This window comes from Leptonychotes weddellii, chromosome 8, assembly GCF_054177405.1.
Source record: "Leptonychotes weddellii isolate Sample4059 chromosome 8, ASM5417740v2, whole genome shotgun sequence".
Classification (NCBI taxonomy): Eukaryota; Metazoa; Chordata; class Mammalia; order Carnivora; family Phocidae; genus Leptonychotes; species Leptonychotes weddellii.
The window spans coordinates 122,294,925-122,313,061 of NC_138376.1; the positions used below are offsets into that span (position 1 = coordinate 122,294,925).

General features: G+C 54.0%; 1 protein-coding gene across 1 annotated transcript in view; it reads left to right on the plus strand.

Annotated features, from left to right (window-relative positions):
* SYNJ2 (synaptojanin 2) overlaps positions 1 to 18,137 on the plus strand; it is a 95,125-nt gene that overhangs the window by 23,175 nt on the left and 53,813 nt on the right. Inside the window, exons 2-4 of the mRNA XM_081829208.1 lie at positions 1,912 to 1,998; positions 11,290 to 11,560; positions 15,610 to 15,835. Of these exons, the coding sequence (XP_081685334.1) occupies positions 1,912 to 1,998; positions 11,290 to 11,560; positions 15,610 to 15,835 (584 nt within the window). The remainder of the gene's footprint in view (positions 1 to 1,911; positions 1,999 to 11,289; positions 11,561 to 15,609; positions 15,836 to 18,137) is intronic.

Below are 18,137 nucleotides of genomic sequence, written 5' to 3' on the forward strand. Positions count from 1 at the left end.
TCCGAGAAATGGGTTATAGCCATCTGTGGGCCCCTAAGATGTCAGCATCCTAGTCCTTAGTCCCTGTGGCTGTTACTTTGCGTGGCAAAAAGGACTTTGCAGATTTGATTAAGTTAAGGGGCCTGAGATGGGGAGATTGTCCTGGGTTACCTGGGTGGGCCCAGTGTACTCACAAGGGCCCTTAAAAGAGGGAAGAGGGGGGCGCCTGGGTGGCTCAGTCAGTTAAGTGTCTGCCTTCTGCTCACGTCATGATCTCAGGGTCCTGGGATCCAGCCCCGCATCGGGTTCCCTGCTCAGTGGGGAGTCTGCTTGCTTCTCTCTCTCTTCTTCTGCCCCTGCCCCCGCTCATTCTTTCTCTCAAATAAATAAATACAATTAAAAAAAAAAAAAGAGGGAGGAGGGAAGCAGGAGAGGGGGAGAGAATGAGAAGTAAAGGTGGGAGCAGAGACCAGAGTGAGGCCATCGCTGGCTATGAAGGGGGCGGGCAGGGGCCAGGAGCCCAGGAATGCAGCTGGGCTCGAGATGCTGGGAAATGCCAGGAAACAGGTTCTTTCCTAGAGCTTCCAGAGGAATGCAATCCTGCCGACACGGATTTTAACCCAGGAAAACCCATTTCGGAGACTTCTGACCTGCACAGTTGTCAGCTCACGGATGCGTATTGTTTTGAGCCAGTGGGTCTGGTCCTTTATTACCACAGCTGCAGCAGGGGGACGAGTGAATGACGCGCGGCTGCCCCTTCTCTGAACCGGCGGAGGGAGTGGGTGGGACGGCCCCCCCCCCCCAGTCCTTCTCATAGTTAGCTTTAGGTTACTATGCCCCCTTGCCCCCCCCAGCACCCTAATCAATCAGAACAATTCCTGTGAGGACCGGGGGGAAATGTGACTTAGTAAACTGGTTCTTAACCTCTTCAGGGTACCAACTCCTTTGCCATTCTGACAAAAACAGTGGCTCCAAGCTTCATAAAAAAATACAGCCAAAAATTTGCACACAGTTGTAGGTTGTACGGATCCCCCCAGACGCTCCCCCGGGAAGCTGCAGTGTCTGCTGGGCCTTCCTCTGTTGCTGCAGATTAAGAACCCATCTGTCACAGTAAATCAGAGGCAGGGTGACTGCTCTCCTAGTGAATCTCCCTAATGCTGTCTGCCAGGCCCTCCTTTGAGGGTTCATCCGGGTTCCTATTTCGTTCTCTGCACATAGAAACATTCTTCAGAGGAAGGGTCCAAGGGCCTGCCACCGTCCGTGCCAGATGGTCTCTGGTGTCCTTGAAGGGCAAGGGCTCCCGGCTCCAAAGGGTCCTTCCCTCTGTCAGGTCAGCTTTCTTCTCTTGCTTTCTGCCAAGGCTGTGTCTCGTCCAGGGCCCTGGTGGTAACTGCTGAAGACCCTGGGGGCTCTGCTCCTATAGCTTGCTGGCGGTGTGGGGGGATGCCTCGGGCCCAGGCCCGGGGTACCCGGGACACGGGGGCCTTCTGCACAGCCTCCCCTGTACGATAGTTAGCAGGTCCCTGCGGGCAGGTGGGCACTTGCAGGATGAGCCTCCGGTGAACAATATTTAGGAAGGAAGGTCCTCCCCACTGGGTAACGATGACTCACTCCTGCTTCTGAGCCTGCAGCCAGGGCTGGGCCTGAGGCACCTGCTCCAGGCTCGAACCTCAGCACCTCCTCTCCCTTACCCTCCCCAGCCCCCAGGGAGCTGTGGGCGCTTCCAGAGAGCAAGCTTTTTGTGGGAAGGTCTAAATCTCTGCAGCTCGGTGATTCGCTAGTCTTAAAGCCTCCACACACATTACTTGAGGCTGAGCTATTGTCTCTGCGTTTTCTTTTTTGAGTGGGTGGGGAGCCAGATGGGAAGGTGCAGTGAATGAACTCCAACAGGAGACCCAGGCTGATGTTGTCTGTGATGTGTTTCTCTCCCAGCTCCGGAAGAGAAGGAGGTCATTAAAGGCCAGTATGGAAAGCTCACGGATGCTTATGGCTGCTTGGGGGAGCTCAGGGTAAGATCTGGTAAGTACCCGTTCAGACAGATCAACTGTCAGAACGTCTGCTGCTAGACTTCTGGGGCCAGAGCCTCTCCTGCATTCGTTTGGAAAGACTGCCGGATTTAGGCATTTTATTTTAGCTGTTAGGATCTTCTAAAATGTCTCTTTATTTTGCTGAGCCCACTCCTCTGTGCCGGGGAGGAGGTCAAGGTGAACGCAGCCTGATTCTCACCTGTCCGTGCTGGCGGCAGAAGGAAGCTCACCTTCCTTGTTTGCCCTCCAGGACCTGAGTTCTTCCAAAGTCGGGTGTGTGTGTGTGTGTGTGTGTGTGTGTGTGTGTGTGTGTGTGTGCGTGCACGGGGGGTCCCCCCAGGGGGCTGTTTATCGTTTACAAGGGATCTGTACTGTAGAAGGGGTGGATGCGGGAGGTGAGAAGCCCCCGGACTCACAGGGGTGGCTTGGAGAATAGCCGGGACTGGGCGTGCATGTTGGCAAGGAGAGCCCCCAAGCACCTGCCATCGATCATCGGGGGGTGGGGGGGGCATTTGAAAAATGGGCCGTGTGGTCTGACTTTGAAAAGGCTGAGAACTCACAGGAACAAGCAGGCATCCTTGCTCCTATGAGACCTTCGGGGCTGAGCTGTCAGCTGGGCTGCTCTTGGGGGTCGCAGCCTTTCCAGTGGGGACCCTGTGTTGCCACCTCTGTGCCCCTGGACCTCCCTTCAGGGTCTGGCCACCCTTTCCTTCCTCCTCTTTCAGCCACCACATTTATGTTGGCTGGACCCAGTGTCTTCAGGGACGTTTAGGGCCCGGGCCAGAGCACAGGTGACATCCCTCCTTCTCAGTCCTGCTCCCCAGAATGAGAATGGCTGGGACTGGACCAGATTCGGGCGCACGGCTTTTCCCCGAGCCGAGCATGCTAGGGCTGCACGTGTCCCACAGCAGCTGTGTCCCCAGACCGAGGATTTTTTTAGCCGACAGAGTGGCACTGTTGTTTGTGACTACTTTTCTGGGTCTTTTCTTTCAGGGGATGGGGTCTCCTGAACTCTGATGCCACTGATTATTTTCTAACAGTGTGTAGGAAAAGCACTCAGTAGCCACATGACAACATGCATGCATTCAATGTCTGTTTTGTGCCCGGGGCTAGATATGCAGTAACTTATTTAATCCTAAAAATAACCCAATATGATACTGTGTCTTTCCCACTGCTCCTAGTAACGGGAAGAGGCTCAGAGGGGTAAAGTTACTGCCTCCGGGAAGAAGAGTAGCTAGGATTCAAACCCAGACTGAGCAGCCTCCGTACACTTGCTTTTTCCCTGAAAATGTGCTGCCCACATGGTTTTCTGCGGGACTTTTCCCCACAGTGATTTTAACGAGGTTACAAAACTTTCCTGTGGCCCTTGCCTCCACGACGTTGATGTGAGGAAGCCAGCTAACCTTCCACAGTGCGTACTCTGTGCCAGGCACTGTTTTAACATGGTAACTCGGTTCTCCCAACACGAGAGGTGGGTGCCTGTTCCTGTCCCGCTTTCCCCACACAGGCAGAGAAGCTCAGAAAACTTAAGTGCTGTATTTTGTCTGTTCTGTGAGGTTTTTTTTACAGTGTAGTGTCTTGGCTCTTAGGATGTGTTACCATTGTTGACATCTTACAGTTATAACCGGCAGTGGTTTTCTGCTACATGAATCAGTGATCTGTTTTGCGGCTGACTGAGATCTGGATTTAGCGCAGGGCCGCAGCTTGGCCAAGGTCAGGCAGTTCTCAAGGGGGTGACCTGGGGTTGTTGTCAACCACTGGGCTGTTCTGTCTTGAGAGGGGACAGAAAAGGTTGAGCTTCCAAGGACAGGAAGAGCAGTACCTTTCCATCATCCCAGAGGAGAGTGTCTTTTTCCTGGACTATGATCTGAGATTGGCTACAGGGAGTTGCTCTTAACAGCTCCCCAGTCTGAATCCTAGCTACACTTCTGACTTTAACCCTGAGAAATATTGTCAGAGTGGGCCCAGGTGGCTGTGGGGCATCTGGCCCAAGGTCAGGGCAGGCTTCCATGGAATCACCCGGGGCAGGATGTGGAGAGGTGACCACCTGCTGGGGAGCTGTCCCCCTCCCCCCCCACCACCCCGGGGGCAAGGCCAGGCTCCCTTCCTGCAGGCCAGTGCCACCCACCCACCCCTCCCCCAGGAGTGAGCTCGCACAGCCTCTGCGGGCTGCAAGCAAGCAGGCATGGCCCTGGCATGGAGGGCTGTCGGGTCCCCAGCCCCTATTTCTCCCTTCCTCTGAGTACCCCCAGCCCCGCCTGCCAGAGTCGCCCTCCGGGGGGGCTGCCATAACTCTCTCCGAGGGGGTGAGGATGACTTCCGGGTTTTGGAATGTCAGGATTCTTTGGTCTGTTTTCAACACATTCCTGAAAGAGTCCTAGGGTATATGAAGGATGGATGGAAGGGTTGGGCCTTATCGTCCAGTTTTTTAAATCCCCTTTGGTTACATGAAGGAGTACGTGGCTTTAACTTGATTTTCTTTTCCTGCTGCAAGTTCCCGGCCCAGAGCTATCGTGTTTTCTCCTCAGCCGTTGAGGGTGTTTGGGCGGTGCAGAGTGAAAAACCAGTTGGGGATGGGCCTCCCTTTTGACTTTGTTAGGCTGCGGGTCTCTGTACAAAGAAAGAGACTTCCCCTCAGGCTTGTAACATGGGGCAAGTTGTTGAATTTCAATCTACCTAAGTGAAGATAGCTTTTTCATGTTAGAAATTAAGAAACGTGCACAAAAATTACATAAAAGCTTTATCTCATGTTCCTAGGTTTTCATAAACACCGTAAGTCCCTCCTTCCTCCCTGAAATGCCAGCAGGAAGGGGGTGGAGCCCCCACAATTAGCCGGGCAGTCGGGCTTCCGGATGCACACATGATACAAAGCATAGAAAGTGAGAGTATAGCAGTCGAAAGAATTTATCCCAACAATTACAGGGATTTAACTCCCTTTTAACCTAAGCTCTCACGGCCTTCCTATTTCATAGCCTCAAGGGTTGGATACAGTGAGGTCTGTAATGAATCGTGTCTGCTGGAGTTGTGTAGTGCACAGCCTGTGAAGCTGTACCGGACGGCCCTCCTTCTGGAGTTGTGTAGTGCACAGCCTGTGAAGCTGTACCGGACGGCCCTCCTTCTGGAGTTGTGTAGTGCACAGCCTGTGAAGCTGTACAGGACGGCCCTCCTTCTGGAGTTGTGTAGTGCACAGCCTGTGAAGCTGTACAGGACGGCCCTCCTAGATTCTAGTTCTAGCCTCACAACAGACTCACTTTCTGTATTTATTAATCTCTCTAGGGCTGTATTCCCACCTGCAAAACCAGGAGAACCGTCTCATCTCTATATTACATAATTCCTAAGAGATTTATAGGGGAGAATAAACCTGGTCTGAACGTGGGTACCGAGGGGGAGGGGGCTGGCCTACAGAGGGGTCCCTCTGGGTGAAGGAGGTGTGGGGTAGGGGTCAGGGCACTGAGTCCTGGTGGGTGGTTAATCTGCAGAGGCTAGCGGAGGGCTCACTGCTGGGCAGTCACTACAAAATGAAAAGTCTCTGGAGAGAGAAATGTGATCGTCTTTAGTCTTGAGATTCGGGGTATGCAGTGTTCTCTAGAAAGTCTTGAAATGATGTGGCCTTCATCAGTCTTAGGGTCATTTACGACCTACATCCAGTGCTGTGCTGGTAAATATTGGACATCCAGCTCTCTGGGGGCAACAAAGCCCTGATAGGAAGCGTCTGCCGGTTTCCATGGTGTAGCTAACCCACCCCTGGCGGATTTCAGGCTACGGCTCGGAGTTGGGGACAGATGGGCACAGCTGGCTCCCATGAGCCTGTGTAAGCCGCCGCTTTCACGTTCTAGAAAGGGAAGGCGAAAGAGATCCTTGAAACTGCGCCATGTGGGCGCAGGGTATTTAGAACTCTGAGCTGGCTGGTATGGGGGGGAGCCTTGGGGCGCCTCCACTCCAGGGGTGGGCTAGCCTAGAGCTCCTGAGTCCTGTGTCTACAGCTTTAAAGTATGAGTGTCCTGTAAGGCAGGATCGATAAGGGGGTCTTTAGGCAGCCCAGCGTTGAGATTGGCACGAACCTGGCCAGGGGGCGAACTCTAAGGCTGAGCCAACAGAGGAGTGCCAACGCAGGGGAAGCAGGAGGCCCGGCAGCCAGAACACGCCCAGCATTGTCCCCGCACAAACAGCGTTGTGTCTGCGCATGACTCAAGGTGCTCCTAGCGCCAGCCCTTTCCAGCCAGATGACAAACGGCCACAGCGCGACAAGACACGGACCCCGTTGCTGCAGGGCTCAGGGGCTTGGGGGCAGCTGGGCCTCGGAGTTGGGTTTTGAAGGCAACCCTCTCAAGGGAGAGAATTTCTAAATCGACATTGAGGTCTCCGAGGTTGTGTGTGTGTGTGTGTGTGTGTGTGTGTGTGTGTAGAACCTAAAAACTTACCCCTGTAACCAATTTAAAGTGGACAGTTTCGTAGCATTAAGGACATTTACGTTGTTGTACAACCATCCCCACCATCTGTCTCTAGAACTCTTTTTATCTTCCCAAACTGAAACCCCGGCCCCACCAAACAATACATATTGGGGTGGTCGCCTCCCATTTCCCCACCCTGCCTGCTCAGGCTGCGGGACTGGTCCGCACTCTGGAGCGGTGTACGTGTCCCTGTGTGTGTGTGATCCCTTCCTGCTCTGGTGTGTGTTTGGGCCTGTGACCTGTTGCTTGTCCTCCCTGTCACCTCCCCTAATGCGGCCAGCAACCTCTGACCCAGGCGTGCTCTTGCTTTGGCCAGAGCCCTGGAACCAGAGTTCCTCCGAGCTGGAAGGGACCCAGAGGCCGTCTGGCGCATTGTTCTCTGAGGCCCAGAAAGGATAGGAGACTGGCCAGAGGCCCCACAGCCGATAGAGACGTGCAGAGGCCAGAGCCTCAGCTGCTGAGGCCAAAGCAAGTTTGAGTTTTGTCTTTCCCGTGCTAGAAGATCCTTCCTGGTTTTAAGCCCCTGGACTCAGCCTTGACTAATGACTTCTGAGACCCCACCCCCCCCACTCCCCCCACCCCAGGCCTGGTATTCTTGGCTGGGAGGAAACTGATCCTGCCTTACTAAAAACAAAGCCTAGGTCTTGTGTGCAAGGTGAGCACCCGAAGGGACATCCTTCACACCTGGGGCAGGTGAGTCCCCCCAGCCCCACTATTAGCCCCTAGAGACACCTTCTGACAGGTAGGCCAGGGGGCAGTGACCTCCCACCCCCACCCCACAGTCTGGTGCTGGGCTCGAATCAGGACGCTTTCCTTAAAACCTGTAGTACATGGAGTGCATCCAAGGTTGCTAGACAAGATTGGGGAGGGGGAGTCATGCCAGGACTGGAGTGACAGGAAGCCACGCGCCAGGCTGCGGAGGGCCGGGTCCTCCTCCCAGAGAGGCCGTGGCCTGACACAGTTCCTCTGAGGTCACAGAGACTGTCCACGGTACACGGACTTGGTCAGTTCTGAGAACTGTTCCTAGGTCCTCACCTCCTTTGTTTGCCTAAGAATGTCCCTGTGATGAGGGGGCCTGTTTCTCATTCTCCTCCATCCCCTTCCACCTGACCTTCTTCTGCCTCCAGAATGGGTCACTCCTTGACCCCACTCATGGTGTGTGGCTCTGGGCGGCAGATACCTACAGATGCCAGACAGAGGGCCGGTTCCGCCTACTGTTGTTGGCTCTGGTGAGGCTGCATGTCACCTCGGTGCCTGGGTGACATTCAGTTTAACAAGTCAGGGGACAGCCAGCGGTTGGCTTTTGACAAAACTGGAGGAGAACGTCAGTGGGCCATCAGCGGACGGCATTAATAGTAATTTGATGGATAGATTTTGTGATTTATTTTTTTTTTAACAGGTAACTCAGAAGGACGTTGAAGAGTGATTGGGCAGCGTTTCTATAATGAAGCCCGTCGATCTATGAATGTGAACAAGGTTTCTTAGTGTTCACATCTGTAAAAATGAAAAACAGAACTAGACTTGGTACAGGATCTAGTTTCATTCCGTTAATAAATAATATTTATCTGTGGATATAGGAACCAGAGGTCCCATCCACCTTCCCAATAAATCTTTATATTTTTTATGTTAAATCATGTTTAGCAAAGCATTGTGTTTATAGTGTTTGACCAATTTTGTACTAAAAATCATTGCAATGATAACTCAAGTCTTCTAAACACTTCGAGCGTTAGGATCAAACTGCTGCACAGTAGGATCAAGAGACACAGAAGCACAAAATATGTGACATTAGGATGAAATTCTGGGGGGACATGGAATGGAAATACGAGGAAAATCCCATCTGTTCAAGAAGAACTTATTCATGCATTCCTTGATCAAACCAGAGTCTAGATTCTACTGGATCCTGGTAAAGAGGCCCACAACAGTTTTATTTTTACACGTCAGTATTTAGCATATGCTGGAAAATATATTATTCATAACCGTTTGAACTAATGATGAAAACTTGTGGTGTCAGATGAGCAAATGGTACGTTAGTCAGCCACACGCCTAGTGAGACAGTAAGCCGGTGGGACTGGAGACCGCCAGACCTGGGGGCCCAAGGGAGCCGGGGACGTGAGACCCACCACCTTTGCACTGTGGGTCCAACACAGACTAGCCGCGCACTTGGGCAGATGATTCAGCTCCCCCAGGGGACAGTCCCTCGCGTGTGAAATGGCAGCCTCGTCAGGCATGTGGGCCATCCTTCAGCGAGGATCCAGGTAAAGAGTGCCAGCTCTGGAAGCAGACTTGGTCTGAGTAACTTCCCAGGCGGTAGAGCCCGGAAGTGGGTTCAAATCCCAGCTCCCCCGCTGGGTCACCTTGGGCAGGCTTCTTAACCGCTCTGTGCCTCCATCTGCCTCTCTGTGAAATGGGGCTAAGAGTGGTACCTCCTCCCCCCCCCATGGGCTTGTTGAGAGGAAGGTCACGGAACGGTGTCTGGTGCCCGGGAAACACCAGGACCTGAGAGTCCATTGTCATCAAAGTGCTTGGTTCCAGTGCGCTCCTATGGTGGATTTTTAAAAATTTACCTGTGCCTTCCCCTGAGCCCCTCGTCCCAGGACTCAGGAGCTCCAATTCTCATTTATTTTAAGAGCGTTTTCATGCCTGCTGCAGCCGCCCCTCCCGAGCCTCCCCCGGGCCACTGCCCTGCACAGGAAATGCCTACTGTCTTCAGAGCCACCCGGGACTCTTGCCAGGGACTCGGTCCCCCCACGCAGGGGCTGTTGAGGAAGTGCTGCTCGAAATCCACTCCACAACTTGGGTGGAGAGACTTAGTTTTCCACGCTTCACCTTGACCCCACTCTACAGAATCCCCTTTGGGGCTCGCAGCCTAGCCCGCAGGGGCTGTCCCCTGGCCACGCCTCTGGTTGTTCTTGAACTCCGCTTTCCCTGCTCTGAGCACATCGACAGAGGCAGAGGGGATGCCTGGGCATTGGTTCGAGCACAGGCTCTGGGAATGTTTGTGTTTGTGAGGCTATAATTCAGGGACATCAAGCCCACACAAACCCCACCTGTCTTCCAGAAATGACACTTATCCTGCTTAAGAAACTCAGCCCCCCGACAGTGATCACTGTCCACAGCATAACTGCCTTATTCTTTAAAGTAGTTGCTTTAAAGTAGTTTCCTGATAATCTGCCTGCGGAGGTGGGATATGAGCCAATATGGTCGCCTCGTTGGTTCCACACCCCCCCCAACAGGATTGGTAGGATTAGTGACCTAGTTATTGGATGAAGGCATCTTTAAGAAAAACCCAGATGTGTCCTGGCCCCGAGCAGCACCCTTCTTCTTATCAAGTGTGAGGAGGGAGTGGGGGGGACACAATGAACACTGGGACTTAAGGGTCTTTTATCAGAGTGTCTAAAATGTTGGCCACCATGGCTCCAGATAATGACCTCTGACCATTGGGAATGGATCTTGCTGGGAGCAGGTCCTTTAAAGCTCAGCAGGGTGGGAAGAATATCCTCTAGACCAGAACCACGCCAGCCCCTGAAGGCCAGTTGGTCCCCCCAGTGATCTCTCGGGCCCTCTCCTGAAACAGAGCAGGGGCACTGTCCCTGCTGTCCCCAGAGCAGAGCCTTGCCATGCACCCCTGACTCCCACAGCATGTGCTTGTCAGTACCTGTGCAGTGGGGGGTGCGGAAGAGAAGGCAGCCACGGACGGTGTGGTGGGGTCCCCGGAGGGGTTGCCTTGTTCTGGCAACCAGGTGGGCAGTGGTAGGGGTAATCATTTCGTGGGGAGTGGGGGGCTCAGGTAGGAAGTATTCCTCCAACGTCTGCCATGTGTAGTGCTGGGATGGAACAATGAAGCAGAGTCCTGCCCCTAAGAAACCCCCAGTCTACTGGGGGACCCAGATGGGAACGAGGTTGTTAGCTCTGCGTGTATGAGGGCTAACAGGGATGCCGTTGGCCTGTAGGAGGGGCACATAGCAATGTCTTGGGAGAGCAGGGCAGGCTCCCCGAGAGGAGTTCTCCTGGAAAGGAGGGACTGAGCTAGGGTGGCCCTGATGAACACTGGGAAGGCTCGTGGCTCTTCTAGAGGGTGGAGGCAGGGAAGGTGAGTGGGGAAGGCCTTGATGGACAGATGGTGGTGGGGCGTCCCGGGCAGAGACAACATCTTGGGCAAAAGCCCAGGGGTGTGAGGGCATATGGCGTATTTGAGGAGCCACAGAGGACAGCCCTTGAGAGCTGCTGGACCATGGGTGTCCGTAGGTGGGGAGGGACGGGGGTGGTCGGCCTGGGAGGAGTTCCCCTTCCAGTCCTGGGGGAGGTGGGAGCTGTGGAAGGATTTAAGCAGAGAGGGAGGTCTTCCAGCAGGCCACTTCGAGAGGCTACTCCGGTGGCTGAGCTTGGAGGACTGACCCCACTGGGGGGCCCTGAGCCAGGTGGTGCCTGAGGCTTCGTGGAGAGGGCGGATTTGCAAGGCTTTGGGTGGCAGAGAGCGGGAGAGGCTGTAGGGCCAGGAAGGCTCCAGGCCAGTGACCCTCAGGCTGGTGGGCAGCAGGATGGCCTGGCTGCTTGTTACAGCTCAGGTGGCTGGCCCCTGGCCCCGCGGTCTGGATGGGACCAAGAATTCGCAGTTCCAGTGGGCTCCCAGGTGGTGATGCCGCTGCTGATCAGAGGCCACCCTCGGAGAACCAGGCACTGGGCTTCCGGCTCAGGTGACAGACTCCTGGGGCTGCAAGGGAGCAAACACAGCTGCGTGGTTGCAGTGGCATTGTGGGAGCTTGTCCCCTGCTCGGCTCTGGGCTGCTCCGGCTCAGTGTGGTGCTAAGCCCCCTTGTCTGTTTCCCTTCCAGGTGGCGCTTCCCTGAGCTTCCTGGTTTTGGTGACAGGCTGCACATCCGTGGGCAGAATTCCAGAGGCTGAAATCTACAAAATCACCGCCACCGACTTTTACCCTCTACAGGAGGAGGCCAAGGAGGAGGACCGCCTCACAGCCTTGAGGAAGATCCTCAACTCGGGGGTCTTCTACTTCTCGTGGCCCAGTGATGGGTCCAGCTTCGACCTCACCGTCCGGGCGCAGAAGCAGGGCCATGACAGCTACGAGTGGGGGAGCTCCTTCTTTTGGTGAGGGCCCTGGGTCATCTCCTACCACCCTGCCGCCCCCCCCATCCCCGTCCCCCTTGGGTCACATGGAGGGCGGGCTCTGATTGGCTCCTGTGTCCTTGTTCTCTGCTTTACATCATCCTGGGGTACCTCTGAGAGCCCAGTTGCTCTCAACACAGTGAGAAGAAAGCTAACCCCCCATCCCCTCTCTGGGCTCAGAGAAGGTGTTCAAAGTGGTCTAATGTAGATTTAGAAAAGAAACTCTCCATAAGTAAAGAGCATAAGAGCCAACATCTACCGGGTCTTCCTAAGTGCTGGGCCGTGCTCAATGCTCCTGTGGTCCTCTCAGCGATCCTGGTTACCCTCTGGTGCACGCACATTTACTACTGCTTATATACGGTGCTCATGTTCTAATAAGTTCCCTGCTGGTAATAACTCAGAATCCTCATAGTAGGTTACTATGAGGTAGGGTCTGTTTGTTATGCCCATTTTACAGATAAGGAGACTGAGGCTTGAACAAGTGAGGGAATTCGAACCCAGGCATTCTGGCTCCAGATCCTGTACTGTTAATCACCAAGCCAAACCAGCTCCTCCGACAATGGGGAAACTGAGTCAGCCTGCCAAGATGACATGTAATCATGTGATAAGACATAGCCTGAAGCCCAGACCAAGGTGCCTGGATTTCTGTATGTTGAGGGTTACTCGGGTGCTCCTTTATTGACACAGCTAGGTGTGGATGACTGTATAAATATGTAAATTATCTACAGCTCTTTCTGGACGCTGGGGGTCATGACCCTGGCAAATCCTGTTGGGGAGGGGTGGTGCAGTGACTTACATTGACGGGTGCCAGGCCTGGGTTGTCAACTACTGTAGCCTTCAGATTTGCCAGGAGACGTGTGAGAAGTGAATCAAGCCGACATGATGAAAATCGTGCCATAGAAATTGCTCCAATTTGCCTCATATACTGAATGTTCTTAGAATTCCAGTGCTGGCCCTTTGGAACCACCCGTTTTCCAGCCCTAAGACAGAGTTGGTGAGGCTTATTTAGATCCTTTATTTATGCCTGCCTCCCTCCCTCCATGTGCCCAAACCCAGAAACTCGTAGGTCTCCTTCACTGCAAAAATGTTTTTTTCCTTGGTGCTTCGGGCCCCCCACCCCTGGCCCGACTTCTGTTTGGAGAAAGAGCCTTCACCATATCCTGCCATGCGCCTCGGCATTCCCTACCCCCAGGCCCTCTTGGACCCTCTGGTTTTGTTGAGTTCTTGGGGCAGTAATGTGCTCAAACTTGAAAATACCTGTGAATCTCCTGCTGATCTTGTTCAAATGCCAATTCTGACTCAGCCAGTTTGGGCGGGGGGGGGGTGGGGGCGGGTGGACACTCAGCATTTCCAGCCAGGTGACCACGGTGCCTCCTGTCCTGGGATTTGAGGACCCCTCTCTGAGAAACAGGTCCAGGGGATGGTGTTTCTGTGAATCACTAAGTCCATTGTGCAGGGATGAGCTGGTGCCCCTGAAGTCTGCTGAAGTTAGGGAGGCAAGGGCTGTGGATTCTGAGCGCTATCTGTGCTAAGGCCACGGAGCCGCTTCCAACAGGGACCGGTGGGCAAGGAGAGGTCTCAGAGGCCGTGACATTCCTTGGCAACATCTTAGGACGGTAGGGGATGCCTGGGGAACCGGGTGGCCTTTGTGACTGCTTTTGTCAGGCTTTCTTCTGCGAGCTGTGGGGCTGGAGACCTGGGGCCCCCAGAGAACAGCAGGAAGGGTGCAGATCACGAGGTGGAGGCTGAGGGGGGCTGGGGAAGGGGCAAGCCCCAGGTGGACGCCAGACTGTATCTTGAGCTGAGAGGAAGCGGCAGTCTGGAGGGTGCCAGGCCACTGGGTGTGGTGTTTGGGCGGCGCCCACGGAACTGACCACAACTGAGTCAGCCCCGACTGAGCAGTCACGGGCTTGGTTGCTAAAGCCACCATTCGGGGGTGCCATGTTCCAGGTCTGGACCCACATCTGGAGTCAGATGGGGTCAATACGGAACGTGGGTGGTGAATGGGGGGCGGGGTGTAGGGCGGTGTGAGGTTGTTTTTCCGGGCTGCTGATGGACCCCACTGAGAAGTGCTTCCCAGTGGAATGCGAGCCTGGGAGGAAACTCACAGTAGTTTTCCTTTATAGATCTGGGTCCCTTCCTCTGAGGAGAAGAGCTGTCCTCATACAGCGCGCCAGATCAGTGTGGCTACAAACAGGGATTCAGAGTCGACTGTTTGGCAACAGGCTCCTTTGCCTGACCCCTGGTGACTGATGGCGGCCATAGCTGTGTGGCTGGGAGACTGGAATATTCCGGAGGCTTTGCCTTGATGCCATATGCAGATTTAATTTGTTACTAAAGCTGGTTCATCATCTGAATTTTGGAGAGTGATTCAGAAGAGGAAAATGCGTTTTTGTAAAGGAGTGCCCTGTGATCATCATTTTTCAGGCGGACAGGCACAGTGGCTAGGAAGGCTCAGAAGGGGGCCCCACGTGGCCGCTCCCTGAGGGGTGGGGTTCCTCAGCGACGGTCGGGGAGGCTGGCCTGAGACCTTGGGAGCCTTGCTGCTTGGAGAAGCCACCTGAGACATCAGGGCTCACAGGGTACTTCTGAAGAAATGAGAGAAGGCTGCTATCTCTGAGGAAGGCTCTAGGGCAGGAACAGTGCTGCCTTTTTTAAACAAATAGGGCATTGTGATCTAGATTTGCTTAATACCCTGTGGGAGAGAGCCTTCTGGGAAGGTTCCTGCCTCCCTGGGAGTGTCCGAGAGGCCCCGGAAGGTGCTGTGCGGGTCCCCTGAGCACCCCGAATGGAGCTCGGCCTGCAGTGTCAGGGGCCCGGGCACCCCTCCGACGCCTCCTTCTCAGAGTGGCGGCTGGGGCCGAGTAAGGTCAAGTGGGTGTTGGGGAAGCAGAGCGAGCAAGGGGAGGTGGTGGCGAGCGCAGGTGCGGCTGGTACTTGTGGGGCCTTCAGTGAGAGAGGAGGTAGGCCTGGGGCTGGCGGGGCCAGTAAAGAGCGCAGGCTCCCAGCTCCTCGCTGCCGCTTACTGGCTCCCAGACCTTGGGCAAGTCCTTCACTTCCCTGTGCCTCGGTTTCTTTATCTGTAAGATGGGCTGAATGATAATACCTTTCACATAGGGCCTTTGGAGGATGAAGTGAGTTAATCCATCCCAAGGCACTTAAGAGTGGTGCTCGGTGCACTTCATAAATGGGCTTTTATCCCTATCCTTATCATCATGGACACCAGGGGTCCCCAGAGCCCCAGAACAATCCACCAGATATGGGGATGAAATACTGGAACTTTCATTGCTCTTATTTTAGTCTCATCCTTTTTATAAAAAATATTTTATTTATTTGAGAGAGAGTACAAGCAGGGGGGAAGGGAGGCAGAGGGAGAAGCAGACTCCCCACTGAGCAGGGAGCCCAGCGCAGGCTCAATCCCAGGACCCTGGGATCCGACCTGAGCCAAAGGCAGACACTTAACTGACTGAGCCACCCAGGTGCCCCTTGTCCCATCTTTTTTTCTTTATTTTGGATTGCTTCCTAGTGCTCTCATGGGGATAGTCTATACCTCATGGGATATGTATGTCATTTAAATAAGCACGCATATATTTAATGATTATTTTTATCATTTATTATTTAATTACAAAACCTATGATTAAATTTTTTACTGATGGGATTTCTGATTTAAAAACGTGGAGGCGGGGGGTTTAAAGGGAGGCTCCTCCCATGTTCGCTGGAAGGTGGTGGTTGGCTCACACTCCCCGCCGGGCTTTTCATTCGCTGATACTGATGCCCGCAGTGGTTTTGGGAAGGTTGCCTCGGTTGATACTGCGCAGCCTCCACTGCCCTGCTGCTTGGAGCACAGGGCTGGGGGGGGGGGGGGCATCACAGAAGCATGTGAACCTCCCGGCCCCGGATCCCCAGCACCGAGGCCACTGCGGGTGCCTCCCCCGCCCCCGCCGTGCACCTGCCCCTCCCCACTCGCTTGGGCGCAGTGGTACCTGGAGGATGCGCTGTGACCCGAGCCGCTGTGGGGCTCTGTTTTGCAGGAACCAGCTGCTGCACGTGCCCCTGAGGCAGCACCAGGTGAGCTGCTGCGACTGGCTGCTGAAGGTCATCTGCGGCGTGGTGTCCATCCGCACGGTGTACGCCTCGCACAAGCAGGCCAAGGCCTGCCTCATCTCCCGCATCAGCTGCGAGCGCGCCGGCGCTCGCTTCCACACCCGCGGCGTGAACGACGATGGCCACGTGTCCAACTTCGTGGAGACTGAGCAGGTCAGTGCGGGGGCCGGTCGGTGGCGCCCGGTGGTTCGGAGGGGACCCGGCCGTGCACGTGCGTTTCCATTTGGGGCAGAAGAGGTCCAGGCATATTGGAGGTCGTTTCTGGTGATCGTGGCTTCTCCCTCTGATGAGACAACGGAGTCATTGGGGCTCTGCCTGCAGATGTGGCTTCCAGTTGGCCTGGGCTGTCTTTCCTGATACACTTTTGCTGGGGTAATACTGCTTCCCCGAGGTACTTTCAGCTAAAAGGAAGCAGGAATTTTTGCTATGGTCATAAAGGGTGATAGTTATTTCAGAGGGCAGGCGATGGATGAACCAGCAGGGTTGGCAAATCTTCTTAAGACAAAAAGTAGATCAGTAAAGCAAGGATGAGAGGAGAAACCATTTTTTATTCTAAATCAATCGGAGCGTGTCTTAGCACCTGGGAGTTGCGAAATCTGCGTGTTCAGCGGCACTTGCTTTCAGCTTCCGTGAATATAACCATCTGCTTAATCTCTCATTGATTTTTCCCCCCTGACTCATTCCCAGAGATGCTGTCTTACATTGGTTTTTTTTCTCTGTAGGTTGCAAATCTGTAGGCTAAGGCCACCTTGTAGACTGACAGGTGGAATAAATTGTAAGAAAGGCAAGCCCCATGAAAGGCACAGGGGCCGCGCAGCTGTGGGTGGTATGCTGCAAACAGCCTGTTTATTAGCCTTGATGTGGCTTCGCATCCCCTCCTTCTTGCAGCCTGAGAGGTGTTTTCTACCAGCACGTGAGCCAGTTTAATTCAGCGCAGATCTGAGCACCTGCTTTCTGTGTGCGAGCTGCCCCCTGCTTGGGCTTAAGGTGAGGAGGTCCTCTTGGAGTCAGATGCTGAGGAGGACGACTTTGGAACGGGAGCTTTCCGATGAGCCGCATCTTGCCTATGACGGCTGTTCATTCTGTCTGCTCTCCTGGATATAAATAATATCTGGCTAAAAATGTCAGAGAAAATGTGGCCCCAAGATGGAGGACATTTTCTCTTTTCTTGCACATGTCCGTGTGATGGAAAGTACTTCCTTTCGTTTGCATGGCCCCGCCTGCATTACCGCATCCCACCCCGATGCTTATCCTTCTGTGATGAGCCTTTGAATCAGTGCATTCAACAGATCGTTATTGTTTATCGCCTGCCAGGGGCTGAGCGCTGTGCCAGGAACTGGGGGCCAGAGGTGCTAAGCGTATTTGTACAAATCAAAAATGCCCATGCCCCCTGAACCTGGTAACTGAAGCAGACGGAAGAGGTTTTCATCCACGGCACTGGAGCGTGGCCCCTGCCGTGCTCTCCATCCAGCTTTTGGGTAGATAGTCCCTCATTTACTCTTCTTGTTTGGTGCTTCCCAGAGTTGTGAGTTTCAACCATATTTTTTAAAAATTGGGGTCTCATCTATTGTATCCTTATCAAGTAAGTCATTGGAAAAGCACCTGCCCTCCCTATCACTGTTGTTCCTGAGAGATGGGCATTTTAACACTGCACATCTGAACAAAGTGCCGCAGACAGGGCTTAAAACAACTATCATTTATTGTCTCACGTTCTGGAGGCCAAAGGTCCGAACTCTGGGTGTTGGCAGGACCATGCTCCCTCTGAAGCACCTAGAGGAGGATCCTTCCTGCCTCTTCCAGCTCTGGGGGCCCCCTTGTGGCAGCCCTCTCATTCATCTCTGCCTCACCTCCATGTGGTGCCCTCTCCCCTTTAACGAGGAGACCCACCCTGTCCAGTGTGTCCCATCTTAACCGCATCTCCAAATAAGGTCACATTCCGAGGTGCTGGGGATTAGGATTTCAACATATCTTTTTGGGGGACACAGTTGAACCCATAGAGACATAATTCAGTGTTAAGGGACAGTGCTTTAAATGCAGTACATTTAGCTTTTTGAAAAATCTTGATACTGTGCTTGCTTTTCTCATTTTTCTACAGACTAGGGCTGGGGACTTTGCTCTGGTTATTTCATCTATGTGGGCCTGGTGACTGGCATTTGTCCCATGTGCCCAACTGCTCGGGCTCAGAGACAGGGACCTTGTTTCCTTGTGGCCGGCCCAGCAAGGCCTCAGAGACACCACCCGCCTGCCCTCTGGCTCCTGGAGCCTGCAGCCCCATGCTATTTAAATGGCCTCCACCTGCCTCCCTTCTCAGGATCGGGGAGGGATTTCCTGGTTCACGCAGCCTTTGCGGTCTTCCTAGTTCATGCTTTCTCTCCCTTTTCCTCTTCTGGACTCGGGATCAGACAGAGGTCTTGATGAAACTCTCAGCCCAACCTTGCTCTAGAAGCATCAGACA